Consider the following 21,343-nt stretch of genomic DNA (forward strand, 5'->3'; position numbering starts at 1 on the left):
AGCAGAATATTATATTCGTGAAGATTCATTACTAAATTTATTGAACTCGTTGAATAAAACAATATAATGCTCACCAGAGGCTCGCACAATATGATTTTATTCAACTTGTTCAATAAATTTAGTATTGAATCTACATGAATTCAATATCCTCTCTATATATTAATATTAATAATGTTCATTAAATCATATCACACCTATGTCACAAAATTTTCTTTTATAAAACATCACTTTCAGCTGAAGACCAATATATATCACAATTATCACCTCTACACAGAGGATCAATTAGATAATGCGGAATAAACCGGTGAGAATTATTTTCTATTTTCATTCTGAAAAGGACACTTTGTTTTTTTTGTTCAGTATTACGGAGCACCAACACAGTTTACGTGATAAAGGGCTGGAACAGGAAAGATGATTTTGGCCAACCTCGGGTGTAACAAACTTTAAGCAACACCAAAAGTGTTAAAACTACTTCACCTGCTGGAGGTAAAAGATGCATAGAATCCAACAATTCGAACACATTTAGTCACCTCTAATGATCATGCAAGGCCAATGGCTACGATTCTGATACCTCAATATGAAAAGGCAACCCCTCAGCCACAAGAGGTGCTTAAAATAACACAAGGATACAATTAGATTGATTTGGATTGACTAAAAAGTGCGCACAATGTTGATTATAACTCATTAAGTTTATTTGAATAGACTTGAAATGGCAATTTAAAATAATTTCAATATACATTTTGTATTAGATCTAATATTTAAAAAAATCAACATAGATCATGGTTTTGTGAAAATAAATCGCATTTTTAGGTAAAAATAGCTTTTTTAAGATATAATATGTGTACTCGTACATACCACATCGGTTTCAACGAAGAAATATGGACATTCTAGATGAGTGAACATGGTATCAAATGCCTGCAGTAATCTTAATTAAGGTCAAATAAAAACAATAACTTTGGTTAGCGCTTACATCACTTGCAACAATATTAATTTACCTATACCTCCTATATAAAACGAGGCAAACCTGTATATACCCATGCAGTCTGAGAAGATCCTATACTGTTTTGTTTGTTTTGTAAGTTTGTGACTACAAATCAAACTTAAAATATACTTTACAAAGGATATATAATAAGCTCCGATTTTTTCAGTCCCTCTGTTTTTGAAATATTTATACACAGCATATTTAGTTTATGTAGCAAGTCATCTCCTCAGCTCCAATCGCAATTACTGGGCCCTTTCCGTCAGTCTTCGGAACGGATGAGGTATTTCGGTCTAACCAACGCTAAGAAACTAAACATGTAAGCAAATAGTAATTTAATGCTAGGAGTTGTTGACAAGTTTATTTCCAGTAAATATAGTAAAAAGTCCCCTAAAAATAAGTGAATTCATAGGTACAAAAGCAAACAATACATTATTTCTATCTTAATTATTATGGTTGTAGAAACCGAAAGTACAAAAAACCAATCTGTTGACATTTAGTCGGATTTGTTTAAAATTGAACATCAGTGGGCATAATTAAAATTGTTGTCAGACATATTTTCAAGCAAATGAGTATCGGAACAGACATTAGATGTCAAATATATACATTCGTTTAAGACTATCTCTGTATTCCGAATGCCTCAGCTCCTGTAAATAATGTATAAAGTAGTATATTAAAGTGACATTATATGCTTCTTTTTTGCTGTCGAGTTGAAATAGTAATTTATTTGAAATACTGGCTATTATAATGGCAATGACCATCAATTGATGATGAAAAATGGTAATGATAAAAATACCAATAGTACTTCCGAATGATATTTTCAGTTGGTTGATTGAATTATTATTTTTTAAAGTAAAATTAAAAATCTGAACCAAAATATGGTAAATAACAACTTATTTGTATCTTAACTGTTCACTGATCATTAATTGGATGGGCTCACTTCATTATCTAATGACCTAGACACAGACTGGTAAAACAAGTTAATCGATAATTTTAAAAGTATTTGCCACTCAATCTTAGTTTTGTGGGTTCGACTTCTCCATTGAAACATGTACTTGTAAGCTCCGGGAAGCAGACTCCAAGGTGAGTTGCATAAATTTAAGATATTGGATATATAATTAACACTTTTTCAAAAGGCATTTAAAACTGTATATTGATAAACTGTACTATATTCTGGACATAAATACAAAAAATAACAAAAGTTTACTAAGGATACCTTCATTCACATTCAAGTTTAAATAAATATATTCAAACTTAAACAAAGAAAAAGATTTTAATACAGAAGGTTTAGAGGGAGATTATTTCACATTTAATTAAAATCATCTGCTGTTTTGCGATAGAAAAAGTGCATCTTAATTACCTCCCTTCCTTACATTATTAATATCATGTTGAAATACTATGGCAGGTGAATTAAGATCTGGCGTGCTGCCAAACTGTGACGACCTGTGTCCAAGATAATAAGGATAAAGCGAATCATTGAATAAATAATGTCCTGAATGGGAATGAGGATTACAAAATGTGGCATAAATGATCATTTTGAAATTACCGTTGCCCTAAAAAATGGACATTAACAAATGTGGTAACCTTAAACATACATAACCAGTCTATATATTTATCATAATTTAATTGTTTGAACTTTCATTATGAGTCAAATTTCATTTGTAATATGTGTAGAATGATGTATATGATCCAATGCAAAACATCATCAATAACAACAAACAAGCGGAGAAATGGCCTCAAAGCACTCACCTGAGGACAGAATGTTATTTGTGTAAAAACAATGAAAACTTGTGGTTATTTTAAGAATTTGAACGATGCTGGTCACTAGTCCATATTTCATGCAAACTATTTTTTTAATTTATCATAGACATGGTTCTTATTTCATAGCCGTACATAAAAGCAAGCCAATATATCACATTGTCAATATTTAAGTCATTTAATACCAGATGTTATTTCTTCACCGGAACCTTCAAAATTGGTCAAAATATCCTAACTGTACGTACAAAAGCGAGAAGGGACATCACTAGATAAAAATCTATGTCAGCTGATATCAAAGTAGTCAAGTATGTTTGAAAAAATATGGATCTAGACATGAAATGAAAAATATCCATTTTTTCTAACATTTTATCTCCACCAACTTGTGCAAATCTGGATTTGAAGACATTAATATTTACATTGAGGCGATAGACGAGAAAGATCATCGCCTAATTTCAATAAACATTAATCATATACATGTATCATGATAATATTAACCAAATTTAAACAGACTTTGGTATAAAATGTGTATAGATATCTTAAAGGAGTGAAATCGTGATATTAGATAAGTAATGGCTCTACAAATTCATTGCAAGCAAAAGAACACATATAAAACACCACGCTTTGTACGAGTCAACCCTGATTATCATTAAACAAACTTGATAAGAAATGAATGCACAACTAATTTGTCACTGTTTATCGACTGATTGCTATCATGGTTTACATTGGAGGCTTGTTTATTTGTTTTAAAGCATTTAATATATTGATTAAAATATCTGTCAAGGGTATGACATTTGAAATTCTACAATCAAAATATCATGTATATTGATGACAAATTTATATCACTTAAATTTGATTGAGGACAGTTTACGTGAAAAAGACTGCCTGAAAGCTTTAAATTAGTAAATGTTCAACATCTCTCATGCCCCCATCGCTAGCTCGAGTGGTACTCTATTCTCAACACTAAAAAGTATTTGAGCCAATGGTCCCGAAAGATGGGAAAACTATAACAAGACTGAAGTGAAGTGCAGGTCAACTAAGGTATTCTTAAAACAAGTAAAAGCAGGCCAATGACTTCAGATCTACAATTGATTTTCGTGAAATAAGACTATATAGCAGATTTTAGGTCACCTGAGCAAAACGTGTTCAAGGTAAATTATTGTTTTAGGGCTGTGTCCGTTTAACGGACAACAACTCTTTCTAACCTGCTATAATAATGTTTAAACTTGTGGCAGAAACTAGAGCTTGTCACAAGTGCAGAATACCCAAGACACGCGCTTGTCAGAAAACATACTTTTTTGTTCAAACTTTGCATATAGGGAGAATATTGTAGTTTATTGATTTTCTTTAATGTTTTTTGAATTATTTGTCCTACATCAATAAGATAGATTACAGTTTGGATTTGGAGTTTTCGGTTCTTATGCAATGCACTTCTACTCATTCGTATCTATCACTAAGAAAGTTTCAAGTTGATACTTTTTATAGTTCTCAAGTTATGTCCCATACAAAGTTCAAAGGGTAAAAATGAACTAAGGGCAATAAATCTAAAGTAAGGGAAAGAGAGTTACAGTTCTTATGCACCGCACGTATACTCATTTTAATCTATCTACCTACAAGATGTGAAGCTGATAACTCTTGCACATTCTGAGTTGTGTCCCGGACAAGAAATCTGCAACGGACCAACAAACGGACCGAATGGCCACAAGCTGACTCCAGTATACTTCCACAACTGATACCTTTGATGTCTACCAATTTTGTCTAAATTATAGCCTCGGAATAACAAAGTAAGCCCCTACGCGGTTGTTATTGCTTTTCCTTATACTAGTATGTGTTACATAAAAACATACAAATATACTTAAATAATCTTGAAGACAAAAGCTTTGATATTTGGTTTAAACAATTGTCTAGTTGACCACAGCCAAGTTTTTTTCCATATTAAAGCCTTGAAGTCATAATTGGCTTCTCTGTCTGGCGACCATTGGCTCCAATAGCAATAGCTTACGGTCCTACTCAGGTACCCATTTGTGCCTGATATAATGCACAGAAGGGCAAGTGAGGTCAGCCTCCACATGTATAGCTGGAACATCGATATAAAACCAATATTGTATCGGTGTGACGTAAAACCCAAACAAACAACCTCCAGTAGCCACCAGTGACTTTCAATAGAAACCTGTTACTTTCAATAACAACCACTGACTCTCCTCAGCAACTATTGACTTCCATAGCAACACTGACTTTCCTTAACAACCAGTGACTTTTCAAAGGAACCATTGACTTACAGTATGAATTAGAAATTGCCATAGCAATACAACTTTCCATAGCAACCAATTAATTTCAAAAGCAGCTATTAATTTAAATAACAACAATTTACTTATACGAAACCAGTAATCCCCAATTTGGTTTCTATAGTAACAATTAACTTTCTATACGAACCCTTGATGTTTCAAAGCAATCAGTGATTTCTGTAGCAAAAATTGATTTTCCTTTGCAAAAAGCGACCTCAATTGAACCAGTGGCTTACAGTAGCAACCATTGACTTACAAAGCAACAAATGACTTTTACTTTTTATGGCAACCCTTGGTTCTATTTGGATGGGTTTTACGTCCCACCAAAAACAGTGGTAATACAGCGACTTTACAGCTTTACTGCAGAAGAAAGATCTCTGGTGCCTATATGTGTATTATTTAAGGCACTAACGGGCACCTGAATGTAACCAACTGCATTGCGTAAGCAAGCTTCATAGCTTTCTCGCATGAAAGAATCTGAAGTGGCTTGCGCGACTCGAACTTACAGCAGTTAAAAAATGTTTTGAAACTAACGACCTTAACCACTCCGTCACAGACGCCCCTCAGGATCCATTGACTTTCCATAGCAACTAATGACTTGTCATAGAAACAATTCACTTTCTTTAGCAAACATATTTTTCCTTAGCAACTGTAGACTTCAATAGCTAATATTGCCTTTCCAAAGTCATTTCACAGAATTAATATTTTACCTTAGCAACTAGAGAATTGCACAGCAACCATTGACTTCATAACAACCCAGAACTTCTTAACATTTGGCTTGTCAACAAGTGACTTTTACATGTGCAATATTTCAGTTGAAGATTTGAACTTTTATATTTGTTGACCTAGACTTTGACTGAATACCTGCATTTCAATCATGGTTATTAGTACAATAGACTCATACTTTCAATTAGAGACTTTTTATATTTTTATAAAAGGAATGTTGATATTAAAATGCTTATAATGAAATGCTTACAGTTTAAAGCCTTATAAGAGTGATGGACGTATGGATGTAGTCTATGCTTGATGAGGCTTACAAACAATACCAACATAGAGAGTCTTGTAAAAACTTATGGGTATACAGTATAGCCTATCTTCATACTGCTGGAAGTGCTGGTGGCATAGGTTTGTTGTTATCAATATTTGCATTATAAAGAACTTGCTTTGTACACCTTGAAGTTCACCAAATGATGTTCTTACTCATTCTAAATATAAAATGCTAGAAATGTTATTTTTGCCTTACATTAAACATAAAACAAACATTTAAATTAGGGTAAATAAACAGCAAAAGTTAATAAAGTGTTTTTTACAATTTAATTCTATCAATACATTAGGTTTTATATTACAATGAAGTAGTGGGATAATGATGTCTAATAAAAGTACTATTTTTATCATCATAAAAATGGCATGAAAATGTGAAAATCTGAATATGTTGAAAGACAAAATAGATGTGGAAATTACATGATCAGGAAAACATTATCACGTTCAATTGTATTAAATAAGATAAAACGATAGGTTTGTAAATGTACTGAAACACACATAATGAGAAAGGGTTGTCATCAAGATTAACAATAGCTAAAAAGCAATTCGTTTTGTGAAATGAAAAAACTGATAATTAAAAAGTACATTTAGATAAAGCAAATACATCAATACACATCAAAAGCATGTTGTTAAAATACATTCTTTTGTAACAAAAGAGCAGATCCAGAAAGTTTAATAGTAAATCCAGACAAACTAAAAAACTAAATGAAAATCTAGAAGTTTAAATAAAGATAGTTAAAAACTAAAGCTAGTAAATACAGATAGATAAATAATAGATCCTGATACTATTTAAAGCTATTCATAAAGAACATGTTTTTATTTATTTATCTAACTTCTCAATTTGAATTAAATGTTGAAAAACTGCTGATATAATGGCTTAAAGGAGTGACTAGGACAAAGAGACCATGACTCACAATCCTGGTACCTGTTTTCTTTTCAGCCAATAATTAAAGCCATGATTGATAACTGAACAGTAAAACAGTTTTACGTCAGACAAAACTGTGCCATGAGGGGGTATCCATCTTATGTTAAAATAACTGGTTGCATAGATTTACTGACTGTATACATAAATAGAAGTATATATTGCCTGGGTCTACAGAATTGTCAATAATGCCCATATTGCTCCCAAGATTTACTGAGAAGAAAAAAACGTTCTTATTTATTTTAAGATAAAATAAAGAGCATTTCATCATTCAATGCTTTAATATTTGATTATATACTATTTAAGAATCTAAATGTACACTTACTGAAATAATATGGTAAATATTGCAGTAAAATATACCTTTCAAATAAATATCATATTAATTTGAATATACCAAAATGAAGATTGACTTTGCCATCATTTTTTTTTCAAAGACACACACAAGATATAACACAGAAATAATTTATAAATAACTTAAACAACTAAATTAGCACATTCAAATAAAAAGACCTAGTGGACAAAGGATGTGTATGTTTCAATATTAGATATAGATACAAATGAATTGTTTTATTTATTTCAAATTCATTTATCAACCTTTATCTTAAACCTGTTTAAATGTGTCTGAATTTAAAGGAACCTCACTAGGGTCCAAAAAGCATAAAAAACATTAAATTTGAGTTTTTAACATAGATCTGCCACACATTATACGTATTACACGATTTTAGAGCGTTAAAATCTGTAACAGGTAAAAATTATTTCCATGTCTTTGTTGATAATTTGTTTAAAAAATATGCATTTTATTTTATCGATTTATTTGTCAATGCATCTCATACACTATCATTATTTTATTTCATGATTTCGATGAACAAAAATTCATTTATATATAGAGTCTAAGTGGAATCTAATGTTTGTATGTATCATGTTGTCGATGATGATCATGTACAACAAAATGAGGGAATTTAAAATAGTGACAAATATATCACAACAAATATTTTTCTAACAAAGTCTACAACCTTTCTAATTAACATTAACATGTTTTGAAGAACAAACAACAAATTTGGCACTTCTTACAAATAAAGTAACATGACATGATTTGGTTCTCTGTTAAAACATATCATTTCATTAGTAGACATTAAACAATTTAATTTTGCTCAATTATGAAATGTAATGGTACCCTGATTTTTTGATGTAGAAAAAGCCTAGCACAGGTGACACACTATAACTATGACTGTGCTTGACAAGAAAAAAATACTTTTTTGTTCACACATTACCATATGATATATCATTAAAAAATATACAAAAATTCTTCCTAATTTAGCAATAAGGATGCATACTTATCCTATTTTATCCAATATTACTTGTTCACTAGTATTCTCAAAATATAAACATCTCAACTTAGTTTAATACAAATTCATCAATTACTTAACAATGAGATAAAATCAATCCTTGTCTGGAAAAAAATTGGACAAAATGTAATCCCTCAGAACCATCTAAAACAACAAAATAACATGAAAATTGCAGACACGGTTTAATTGAGTCTGTACATGAGGGATAATAATGAAAAAAAATGCAACATCCCTTACTCCCTAAAGCATCGGCTTAAGCAGAACTCAATATTCAACTCTTTAAAGTGTTGTAAGCCATGTTTACTGTCTTCATAAATTCACACAAAGCAAGAAATATAAATGCCATAATCAGAATATGTGATACATTTTTGTACTTCTATACTAAATATTGTGATTCCATCATTTTTTACTCAAGTCCAATAAATTGTAATTTTCTGTCCTGACCAGAATAGTATTTTACCATCATTATTTATTTAAGTCCAATAAACTATAGTTTTCTGTCCAGATCAGAATTCATTCTACCATCATTATTTACTTGAGTTCAATAAATTGTAGTTTTTTGTCACATTCAGAATACAGTTACATTATCATAATGTACTAGAGTCCAATAAATCGTTGTTTCCTGTGCACGACTGTTGAGGAGAGGGTATAGTCCAGTTTCTAATTTGTTGATTAATGTCCAATAACTGGCTATATAACAAACCAATATCAAACTCCACCTTTGTTAATACAAATACACCTGAAACATAACAAACATAGTAGATTTAATATCTTGATAATTACATTTCTACATTAATTAATGATACAATATTTTAGGTAATCAATAATAATTGCAGTTTGTTTCTTTAACAGAAATAACATGCTTGAAAACTGAAGAGATTTCTCTAAAAATATGACCGAGATATTTTACAACTATGAGATATTGATAATATGACTGTACTGGTACCTGTTTTCTTTTCAGCCATTTCAATACAAAACACATTGAGCAGGGTAACAAGGTCATCATCCTGTGATTGTCCAAACATGTCACCAGGCCACATTGTCCTGAAATGTTTACAAATTCTAATAATATACTGGAAAGCATATAGTGAAGTTTGAAGGTAACTTTTCATTTAGTGATGAGCAACAATTTTTCATCAATGTTATTTACAAGGATATAATTATGCTGTAATGATACAAGGGTGTCTTTAAAAACATTTCAGGACAAGCAATTATACTGTTTTTAGGTCCGTTTTGTCATAACAATCCTTATCTTGGTGAAATTGAGGAATTTGTATTCTAATTACAGACAACTATGAGCTTTGGTCATAATGTTCAGTAAGAATGGGTATTTTTTTTATAATTTTTCATGTAAGTACATTTTGTACCAGTGTTCATTTATCAATTAGCCCTAGATAAAACATTTTATTCATTTATTTATGTTAAGAACTGTTTTTAACAAAAACCGGTTGCCATCAAGACTTACAATACCCTAATAGGTTTTGAACACAGAAAAGAATACCTCTTGTAGTGTCAGATTTATGTCCCGGACAAAGTTCAAAGTGTAACTAGAAATGTGTCATCATGCCACGGATGCCCCCGCATGCAGCCAAAATTTCAGATGCCAAAATTTCAGATGTTATAATATTTAGTTCCAAATTTGTTTGCACAAATTATTTTTTTCATTTTAAGTTCAAAGCCCTTAAAACTTTTCAATGTTAACACAAACCATTTTTATACAATGTTCAAGGCACTGAAATTATTTAGTCTTAACCTTTTGTAAATTGCATATTGCATATTTGTAGTCAATACAATGGCTATATACATTTCCACAAAAGTACGAGTGCTGAAACTTTCAAAATTTTTCCAACATTTAGGAAAGATAAGTTTGTCCAAAATCATTGAACCACGACCAAATTCAAACTTAAACTGCTATTCCTAAGATGTATCTATATGTTAAATTTGAGTTGAATGTGTACAACTATTGGGGAGATAATGAACGGAAACTTAAAATTTCTGATTTTTTTCAAAGTTCAAGAGGGATAACTCTGTCAACTATCATCAAACCATGACCAAATTCGAAATTGACCAATGCATTCTTATCATATCTTTAATTTGAGTTGAATATGTACAACTGTTGGGGAGGTAATGAATGGGAACTGAAAATAACTCTGCCAAAAATCATCAAACCATGACAAAATTCAAACTTGACCTGCGCATTTCTTTGATGTATCCATATGTCAAATTTGACTTGAATGTGTAATACCCTAGAGGAGAAAATGAACGGAAACTGAAAATTTCATATTATTTTCAAAGTGGAAGGGACAAAACTCTGCCAAAAATTCATCGAACCATGACCAAATTCCAACTTGACCTGCCCATTCCTTTGACATATCAGCATGTCAAATTTGAGTTGAATATGTAACACTGTTGGAGAGATAATGAACAGAAACTGTAATTTTCATTTTATTTTCAAAGTGAAAGGGGGCATTACTCTGCCAAAAATCATTGAACAATGATTAAATTCCAAATTGTTCTGCACATTCTATTGACATATCTGTATGTCAAATTTGAGTTGAATGTGTTATACTGTTGGGGAGATAATAAACAGAAACTGAAAATTTCATATTATTTTCAATGTGAAAGGGGCATAACTCTGCTAAAAATCATTGAACCACGACCAAATTTGAACTTGACCTGCGCATACTTTTGAAGTATACATATGTCATGTTTGAGTTGAATGTGTTATACCATTGGGGAGATAATGAATGGAAACTGAGAATTTCATATTATTTTCAAAGTAAAAGGGGCATAACTCTGCCAAAAATCATCGAACCATGAACAAATTCGAATCTGACCTGCATTTTCTCATGACATATCTATATGTCAAATTTGAGTTGAATGTGTGCAACCGTTACTAAGATAATGAACAGAAACTGATGATGACGGAATGACAGAATGACGGAACAGGGTAACACTATATGCCCCGGCCATTATATGGCGGGGCATAAAAATGAACAAAGGGCAATAACTCCAATTTAAGGCAAGGCAGAGTTATGGTTATTTTGCACTGCATATCTACCCAATGAGATCTATCTTCCAACATAGTGTCTTGTTCATATCTATCCTACATTCAGAATAATATCCTGGACAATGTTAAAAGTGTAAAAATGAACAAAGGGCAATAACTCCAAAATTAAGCAAAGCAGAGCTACTGTTCGTTTGCACTGCACATCTATTTACTGAGATCTATCTACCTACAAAGTTCCTTGTTAATACCTTTCATGATTTCAGAGCTATGTCCCAAACAAAGTTCAAAGTGAAAAAATGAACAAAGGGCAATAACTTCCAAATTAGGCAAGGCAGAGTTATGGTTCTTTTGCACTGCACCTAAAACCAATAAGATCTATCTACTCATAAAGTTTCATGTTGATATCACTTATAGTTTTAGAGTTATGTCCCAGACAATGTTCAAAGTATTAAAATGAACAAAGGGCAATAACTCCAAAATTAAGCAAAACAAAGTCACAGTTCTTGTGCACTAAACATCTACCCAATGAGATCTATCTACCTACAAAGTTTCATGTTGATACCTCTTGTTGTTTTAGAGTTATGTCCCGGACAAGAATAGCAGATGGACAGACGGAAGGATGTTCCAACATTTTGGGTTAAGGGGCTTTATTCTTTTGTCTGCTTAAGGGCTACTAGCCAATACACCCTTTGATCACGAAATGAACCTATTGTTCTCTTTTGTTCTTTTTACTGTTATATAGCCCCTAAACCCAATATGTTTGCTCGGACAAAGAGATGAAAAAGCGGCCACTATAATTTCATCATTTCGAGTAGGATAAAAATATGGACAAGAACTTCAGTCCATTTTTTTGTGAAATTGTTTATAAGTCATAGATTTTCAACAGATTAAATATACTGTTGATATCAAATAGGTTTTAAATAAATTACTTAACAAAACAAGATATGTTCGTAAAACATGTATGCCCCTATCGGCAGCCAATTAGTCATGTGATCAGGTTATTATGCATGACTTCTGACCTAGTGAACAAAAAACAAAAAATCAATAAGGGTTATCTACTGGTCATGACTAGTCATAAGGTAATAATTATTGTGACCGCATAGCAGCAATTTAAGTTTTTACAAATTTTACCAAATAATACATGTATATGCATAAATTTTATGAATCATGTAGGCCTCATTAATGACAGCCAAGTTGTTATATTACATAAGACTTTCAAATGTGTACAGGAAAAGCATTTTTAGTTTAATTATTATAAAAATATCAACCAAGGGCTACTTGAGTTGTTGAGTAATTGGTAAGAAACCATCTTTAGATGCCATCAAGACTCACAATAACCCAATAGGTTTTGAACACAGAAAAGAATACCTCTTGTAGTGTCAGAGTTATGTCCCGGACAAAGTTCAAAGTGTACCTACAAGGTCAATGTGACCTTGACCTTAGACCCCTTGACTCCAAAATCAATAGGGGTCATCTGCTGGTCATTACCAATCATCATACCAAGCTTGAAGTTCCTAGGTTTAAGCATTCTTTAGTAAAGTCAATATGACACTGACCCCTTGACCCCAAAATCAGGGGTCATCTACTGGCCAAGACCAATGCACAAACAAAGTTTGAGGGCCAGCAGATATAAGCTTGTCAAGTTATTAATCGGAAACGGTTTTCACCTACAAAGTTAATATGACCTTGACCCCAAAATCATTTTTTGTGGGGGTTACGTCGCATCAACACAGTATAGGTCATATCGCGACGTTCCAGCTTTACTGGTGGAGGAAGACCTCAGGTGCCCTTTCTTGCATTATTTCAGGTAGAACGGGCACCTGAGTAAAACCATTGACGTTCCGTAAGCTAGCTGGACCCCAAAATCAATAGGGTCATCTGCTGGTCATGACCAATCATCACACCAAGTTTGAAGTTCCTAGGTCTAAGCATTCTTTAGTTACTGATCAGAAACCTTTTTTACCTACAAGGTCAATGTGACCTTGACCTTTGACCCCTTGACTCCAAAATCAATAGGGGTCATCTGCTGGTCATGACCAATCATCATACCAAGCTTGAAGTTCCTAGGTCTAAGCATTCTTTAGTAAATGATTGGAAACCGTTTTTACCTACAAGAACAATGTGACCTTGACCTTTGACCCCAAAATCAATAGGGGTCATCTGATGGTCATGACCAATCATCATACCAAGTTTGAAGTTCCCAGGCTTAAGTGTTCATAAGTTATTGATCGTCAACCGTTTTTACTTACAAGGTCAATGTGACCTTGATCTTTGACCCCTTGACCCCAAAATCAATAGGGGTCATCTGCTGGTCATGACCAATCATCATACCAAGTTTGAAGTTCCTAGGCCTAAGCGTTCTTTAGCTATTGATCGGAAACCATTTTTACTTACAAGGTCAATGTGACCTTGACCTTTGACCCCAAAATCAAAAGGGGTCATCTGCTGGTCATGACCAATCATCATACCAAGTTTGAAGTTCCTAGGCCTAAGCATTCTTTAGCTATTGATCGGAAACCGTTTTTACTTACAAGGTCAATGTGACCTTGACCTTTGACCCCTTGACCCCAAAATCAATAGGGTCATCTACTGGTCATGACCAATTATCATACCAAGTTTGAAGTTCCTAGGCCTAAGCATTCTTTAGTTATCACCCGGAAACCAATTGGTCGACTGACGGACGGAGAGACAAAAGCAAAGCAATATACCCCCTCTTCTTTGAAGTGGGGGCATAATTACTCTTCAAAGGATATCTAAAACAAAATAATTAAATAGTTCCCTAACATACCATACCTGAAAGATCTGACAAGCTGTATTGCTTTTTGGTATTGTTGACTTTTGATATACTCTGTAAGACTGGAGAATGCATCTTGTTTTGTGACAGGTTTCGGGGAGTCAACATTCAGTGGTGATGCCTGGCCATTCTCTAGCTCTGACATGGCAGCAGTGACTTCCCCTTTAATACTCTCAACTTGTCCAGAAATATCATTCACCTAAATAAAGCAAAAGGTATACATATTTTACTTGTTCAGAAATATCATTCACCTAAATATAGCAAAATGTACACATATTTTGCCCATCATTAAAATTTTATTAATCTGTCACTATAAAGCAATGTGGCTCTCAGTGGTAATTAATATTTCTAAATGATGAAAACTAGAAACATTAACTTTTATGTGTACATCTTATAATTATAAAATGAAACGGGACAAATGAGGCAAGTAATTCTTTACAAATCACAGACAACTATGTCTAGGTAAGTAGCTTTAAACCTATGAGTTTTGCGAGTGGTTTTGAGAGTGGTTTAAAATAAGCGATTAGAAAGATAGTTTAAGAGCAGCATTTAGCACATTCAAACTTCTGAGCTAAATGAACCGTAACCTTGAAATCATCATTAAAATTATATGAAGGCGATGTCAAATCATCTTAATGATATACCCATATATCATAAATCATAATTATCTTTCAATGGAAGTTAAAAACCCTAATTTGGGGGTCTATTCAATCTGCTGTAAATGCTTTAAACACACATTTACAACCCCTTCAATTTATATAAATATCATTTGTGATCCTTATACATGTATAAATCATTTTAAACAATGTGGACAAGTATAACCTAACAGAAGAGTTAATGATTTATAAAACAATCAACAATGAATAAGAACAAAAGATTTAAATCTCATATAAAAACTAGGTCTCTTAAATATACTAGTTTTAAACACAATACCAAAATCTGATTAATTTTCAAACCCTATGCACTTGTATCAACTAAATAAAAGACTGTTATCTCTAATAGTTTGAAATGTATACAATTCTAATAATCAATGTTAACCTTATGCTCTGCTCAGAGCGATGAGAATAGGTAGGTAGGTAAGGTTAGTAAATGACTCTATTAAATTCCATGAAGGCATAAATCCAATAGTTACAGCAAAATATTTACATTATACCTTGCGAAAAATTAAGACATTACAGTGGATGATTTCAAACCCGTGACACAATTTTGAGGATAACTTAAGGTAGGATGATTTCCTTTTTGTTTCTCTTAATATTTAAATTATGCATAAACTGCTCTTTTTAAAGCATGGTGGTTTTGGTTTTAAGTTCTATGGTAAGAAAATATTGTTGACAAATTTAGGTTTATGAAATTTCAACACATAATTGAATAGGACTTTTTTAACAATGTTTAATACATAAAAGCATATAAATAGTACTTTTTAAACAGTAATGATGATCGCACAAAATTAAAGATTTTTATTCCATATGTTTGGGTTTTGTGCTGTCTGTCTGTCTGTCTGTATGTCTGTCTGAAGACAACATTTACATTGAACACAGCATCTACTTTGTATAAACTTGTCATAATTGATTAATTTATAGTGTTTGTTTCCCCTCCCACTTCCTTATCAGAAATATAATTGCTGCCTAAAAAATTAATTATCAATATAATAAAAACACACAGAAAAAAATTATATGCAATATAAAAGAATATTTTAAAATAGCGGAAGATTCACTCATTTTGGACATAAGTCAATCAATACGTTAATTAGGTAAACTTTTATAAACAAAGCTCGACTTGTTACAAACATAGTCATCATTTTGACACATGCTATTAAGTGATTATCGTCTGGTTTGTGTTTTTCACACCTCTGCAGGGGAGTGACAAAAAATTATTAGTCGAGATAAAGAAAAGATAATATAGCATGAAAATTACTGTCGGGGCTGAAATTTTACTTCGAGATACTGAAAATATCGAAATAAAAATATCGATCTAAACAAATATTTCCAATAAACATAAAGAATGAAATAAATCGGGACTTTCAAAATTTAATTGAGATAACGAAATATTGAGAAAAGCAAGTCAAGATAACGATCGTTGACTGTATTTGTACATCTTAATTGATGAGGTATCATAACACAACAAATATTTTAACATTAACAAATACATAAATATAAATTTAAATGAAAACCATATGGATCTTATTATGTAGTAAGAGTGTTATACATGTATTATACGAACAAGTCTAAGATGTCTTATAGCTAATATATATATTTTTTGCTCAACCTTTTACCTCAAACAAGCCATAAATGTTAGCAAGTTACTACCTATGTTTTGAATTGTCTGCTAGAGTATGATTTAATTACATATATACCAAAAGGCAATTTGCCAAACATTCAATACATAGTAATCTATTATTATACATTTTAGGTAAAACATGGCAGTCTCAGGAAAGAAAGCATCAAAACAATTTTCATCATCTACAACATCCATGGCATCAGATGAAGATCTTCAAATTTACTGCCAGCCTTGTGACGAGGAAGGACCTAGACTACCTGCCCATGGTTACTGCACTGACTGCAAGGAACACCTCTGCAAGAATTGTTTTACAGCACATAAAGTGAGTAGGCTTTCAAAACATCATACACTTCAGGACGCTGCTAATATGCCTAAAGTATTGAAGCAACCATCAACACCCACCCACACAGACCAGTCTGATGTCCTGACCTCACCATGTCTTAAACATCCACAAGAAATGATCAAGTTCTACTGCATTGACCATAAAAAATTACTTTGCAGTGTTTGTGTTACCCTTGAACATCAAGCCTCTTCCTGCAAAGTTGATTATATACCAGACATCTCTGGTGATATAAAAGACAGCAAAGAATATCAAGTTATCTTGAATGCAGTAAATACCACTTCTGACCAATTTCAACAGATATTAAAAGATGTCAAGAGCATGACATACAAATCCAACAGCTCTCTCAAAGATACCTTAGCAGCAATCAAAGGGTTTCGGCAAGAAATCAACCGAAGACTAGATGTACTTGAGAGACAGGTTGAAGATGAAGCTAAAGTCATAGAACAAAAAAACAACAAACATCTGAAAGCAGCAGAAACAACATGTGAAGATATGAGCAAATTTCTGAGAACATCATCAGATAACATCAAACGACTAAAACACATCAAAACAGGCCAACAAACTTTTTCATGGGAACTTAAACTTGCAGAGAAAAACAATACAAAATGTGGAGGGAAAAATGCAACAACTTTTATCGTATGATATAGAAGAGTATATCTTTCAATCCAATGATGTAATATTAAATTTCCTTAAAACAGAAAAGTCACTGGGTAAATTGACACATAAAACTTTAAATGAAAAAAATCCTCAATCTGTACAAGTAAAGTCCTAGGGCATATCTTCACATGAGGGAGAAATTCTGTGTGGGAATACTCAAAAATAAAAATTATGGTGCTGGTAAACAGGAATGATTATGTTTGGTTCTCCTGAAATTCTTCCCTTATCATCAACTGACCTTAAACAAGGGGCTGTAAAGCTGTTGGATACCAGGCAGTGGTCCCTTTGTTTGATCAACTAAATAGAGACGTACCGCGGGAATCACCCAGTAACCAGTATGAACTTGCCTGTCCCTTTCCTGAATACAAACAAACAATTTATTTTTCAATTCATTAAACAAACTCAAATTAAGAAGCACACTGTGAAAGGTTTATGGGAAATTGTTATGGTGTAGCTGTTTACCAAAGTAAATTGTTTGTGGTCCATTCCTTGGATCTGCAAAAACCTTTTAGATCCCTTGATATAAAATTGGCACTATGCTGAAAACAATTGAATGGAAATAATAATATTTTTCAATATGCCGCCCATTTTTATGTCACATGTAACAGAAGTTCTATCTAATAGTATCTGACTGTGACATGAAGGACAGTAAAAGATTAAACTGGCAAGGGTGAATGTGAATAGGTAGTTAATAGTGGTTGTATGGGGTTTACCCTTTTAGGAATGTCCACAGTCAGATGATGGTACTGTCTTTGGTGAGTGACCCGGACAGAAAATGTTATAGAAGGGGAATATCAGGAGAACTGTTTCTAACAGGAAATGTTGGTGATGCAGGATTCTGAAGAGTCCCAAGGGCTGATATGTTCGGTGCGGAAAAACAAAGAAGCTGTATTACAGCTTGTAATATTGCAGATGAAAAAAGTATGGCAACCCCCCTTCACATCTCTAAACTGTCGTAGAACAATAAACTTTACTGTTTTTATCAAGACAGGTTACCCCAATTAACTGGTACGTTTGTTATTTTTGTCCAACATTAAAGTGGGTTTAGATTTTTCCCGTAAAACACATTTTCCATAAGGGTTTTAAAAAAATTTCTAAAAACAAAAAAAATGTATCATTTTTGGAATTGTTTTAATATTGCTTGGAAATTTTTTTAATGTTTTACCCCAGTATAAAATAGTAAAGAAACATGTAAAATGATGGAAAAAAAATATGTTTTTATTTGAAATTTTTTTTTTTTTTGAATACAAATATATTATTTCGGATCAAAGTGTTTTCCCACCTGCCCAAAAATTCCCTGTTTTAGTTTTTTGTGGATTTGGAAAGTTTTAAATCTAATTAAATTTAAAACTATCAGCAAAAATTTTTTTTATTTTTATTACATTACAAAAAATCCCCTTAAGACTGTTTCCCCTTTTTAAATTTTAAAAAAAATTAAAATTTTTGGTTTTTTTTATCAAAAACATTATACAAAAATTAAAGGAAAAAAAATTTTAAAGGAAGAACTTTCTTTAAAATATTTTAAAAAATTATTTTATTTTTGGTTTTTTTTTTTAAAAAAAATTAAAAGTTGAATTTTTCAAGAAATTTTTTTATGGAAGGGAAAAACTTGTTGATAAATTTTTTCAAAAAAGCTCTTATTTTAAAAATGGGGAACAAAAAAAACCCAATAATGAAAATCTTTTTTCTACCGTAAAAAGTAAAAAAATTAAAACAAATGCAAATTTTTAAAATTCCCCTTTTTAAAAAACCCCTTTTTAAAGCCCATTTTTAATTTTAATAAAATTCCCTTTTAAAATACTTTTCAAAGAAACTTGCTGGATATATCACTTGGATACTTTATCACTATAGGAACAAATTCTAAAGTTCTGTTTTAATATCAGTCTCTCTATATATGTATCTGTCAATTACTAAAGTCAGTTATACTGGTGGTTTTACTATTTACTAACTGTGAAATACTTGAACAATCTTAAATTTATTTTCTTACATAGATACACACAAAACATATATATACCCTAAACTTAGTGATAACTAATGTAATAATTTATATATTACTTTAATTTAGTACAGGACAATGTCAAGTTACATGTCAGATACCTATGCTCTTGACATAATTTTATAGAAGATTTGTAAAGATTTTATTTTTAAACTATTATCAGCTCATGTGAATTACTTGTGCATCGGACTGGCATCATTTATATATAACTTTTTTACAGGGTCATTTTAGGATCATTCCTTCGGGTCAAAATTCACACATTGTTTAAGTAAATGCTGTTTATATGAATTGTTGAGAACAACAGACAATTTGCAATGAGTACTTGATGCTCATGTGAGCTAAAAAAACAAAATATAAATCAGAGAATCTTTAGGATGTTTACCTGTGAGGCTGTCTGTACAAGTTTGAAACAATCTAGTAGCTTGATGTAACTTTCAAACAGCATAACGAGTTTGAAAATTAGTTTATATAACTTTTGACACAGATCTAATTTCTGTGAAAAAAAAGAGAAAAAAACCTGATAAAATGTATCAAATTTTTCTACATGTGATTTTTTGTTTGTTGCAAAATAAAGTTTGATTTTACAAAGTGATAATTATTTTGAATCATGATTGTCCCCAATCTCTAACCTGAAATACATTGATGGCAGTCACACTTATTTAATATAAAAGAAATTTTGGGTTTAATGTCCCAACAACACTTTAGGTTATATGGCGACTTTCCATCCCTAGTTAGTAACACTTATGGTGACACAGTAATGTAATTTAAGTTTTGAGTCGTGTTCTATGTTTATATCAAGGGTATTGAATTAATTAAGATTTCTAAAAGAATAAAGGTTTCATATTAAAAGACACACATTCACCTTGTGGTCCTCTACAAATGTTACATAAATCGTTCCCTTTTTGTCAAAAATGGCCCACCCTATGTGTCACTTAGGCTATCAAAATATTACCTGTTCTTCACTACATTGTATAGGAAAGCTTCCACCATCACCAAGTGATTGTTGTTTAATTGATACCTTGATTTCTTCTAAACTCTAAAACATAAATTTACATTAATATGAAATAATTCAGTGATAGTTAATACTGACAGCTTAATTCCTAATTGTATGAGAAAGCATTACCTAATGGTTCTTATTGTTTTATTTCAAAATTTTAAAATTGAGATGGATTGAGTAGAAAGCTATAAATTATCTTAATCCAAGTCAGTATTAAAGGGTATCAATCTTTGTCAGTAGAATTGTTGTTTTTTTATTGATAAAATCAATAAAATCATACCAAAGTATCGAAAATGAAAGGCTGTTTAGTTGATGGGGTATTCACAAATGCAAAGCAAGACTTTCTAAAATCAGCAGTAGAAAATGTTTTGTCTGGGAAAATTTTATTCTAGTTTCATTTATAATTCATGCGTGAATATATACAAACATCTTAAAATTTTTCTCCAGGTATGATCATAATATTGTGAAATCCAATTTATTTTACAGTTTAATTTTTTAGTATATTTTATCACTTTCAGCTTTACAACAAGTAAAGCCGAAACATTCAACACTCATACAGGAATAAAACTTTATCTAAAAAAAGATTTATAGGAAATAACTAGTTGTTCATTTTTATATTTTTCTCTAGAACAAAAGTAACAAACCTGTTCAGCTTGGTCTTTCCTCATACAGTAGGTCTCAAAACATTCCTGCATCTCTAGTAGACTTTACTTGTGTTTGTCTACCACTCTACTACCAACCAACTAAATATATAAATAGATAATATTAATATATATATAATTTTAATAATGTTCATTAAATAATAGAACACCTATGTCACAAAAGTTTCTTTTATAAACCATCACTCAGCTCATGCCCAAAATATCACAATTATCACCTCTACACAGAAGATCAATAAGATAATGCTGAATAAACCGGTGAGAATTATTTCTATTTTCATT

At 31.7% G+C, this 21,343-nt stretch overlaps 1 protein-coding gene across 1 annotated transcript; it reads right to left on the bottom strand.

The window, feature by feature from the left end:
* Positions 1 to 8,705: 8,705 nt before the first annotated feature.
* On the bottom strand, positions 8,706 to 21,161 carry LOC132727657 (protein furry homolog). The gene is made up of 6 exons (XM_060713259.1): positions 21,047 to 21,161; positions 20,358 to 20,441; positions 19,788 to 19,898; positions 14,132 to 14,331; positions 9,275 to 9,372; positions 8,706 to 9,067 (listed from the first exon to the last, which is right to left on the bottom strand). The coding sequence occupies exons 1-6, from the start codon at positions 21,095 to 21,097 to the stop codon at positions 8,916 to 8,918; spliced, it is 696 nt and encodes a 231-aa protein (XP_060569242.1). The 5' UTR covers positions 21,098 to 21,161; the 3' UTR covers positions 8,706 to 8,915.
* Positions 21,162 to 21,343: the final 182 nt, after the last annotated feature.

The sequence above is a fragment of the Ruditapes philippinarum genome, unplaced genomic scaffold (assembly GCF_026571515.1).
Source record: "Ruditapes philippinarum isolate M1 unplaced genomic scaffold, ASM2657151v2 ctg2991_1_1_1_1, whole genome shotgun sequence".
Lineage (NCBI taxonomy): Eukaryota > Metazoa > Mollusca > Bivalvia > Venerida > Veneridae > Ruditapes > Ruditapes philippinarum.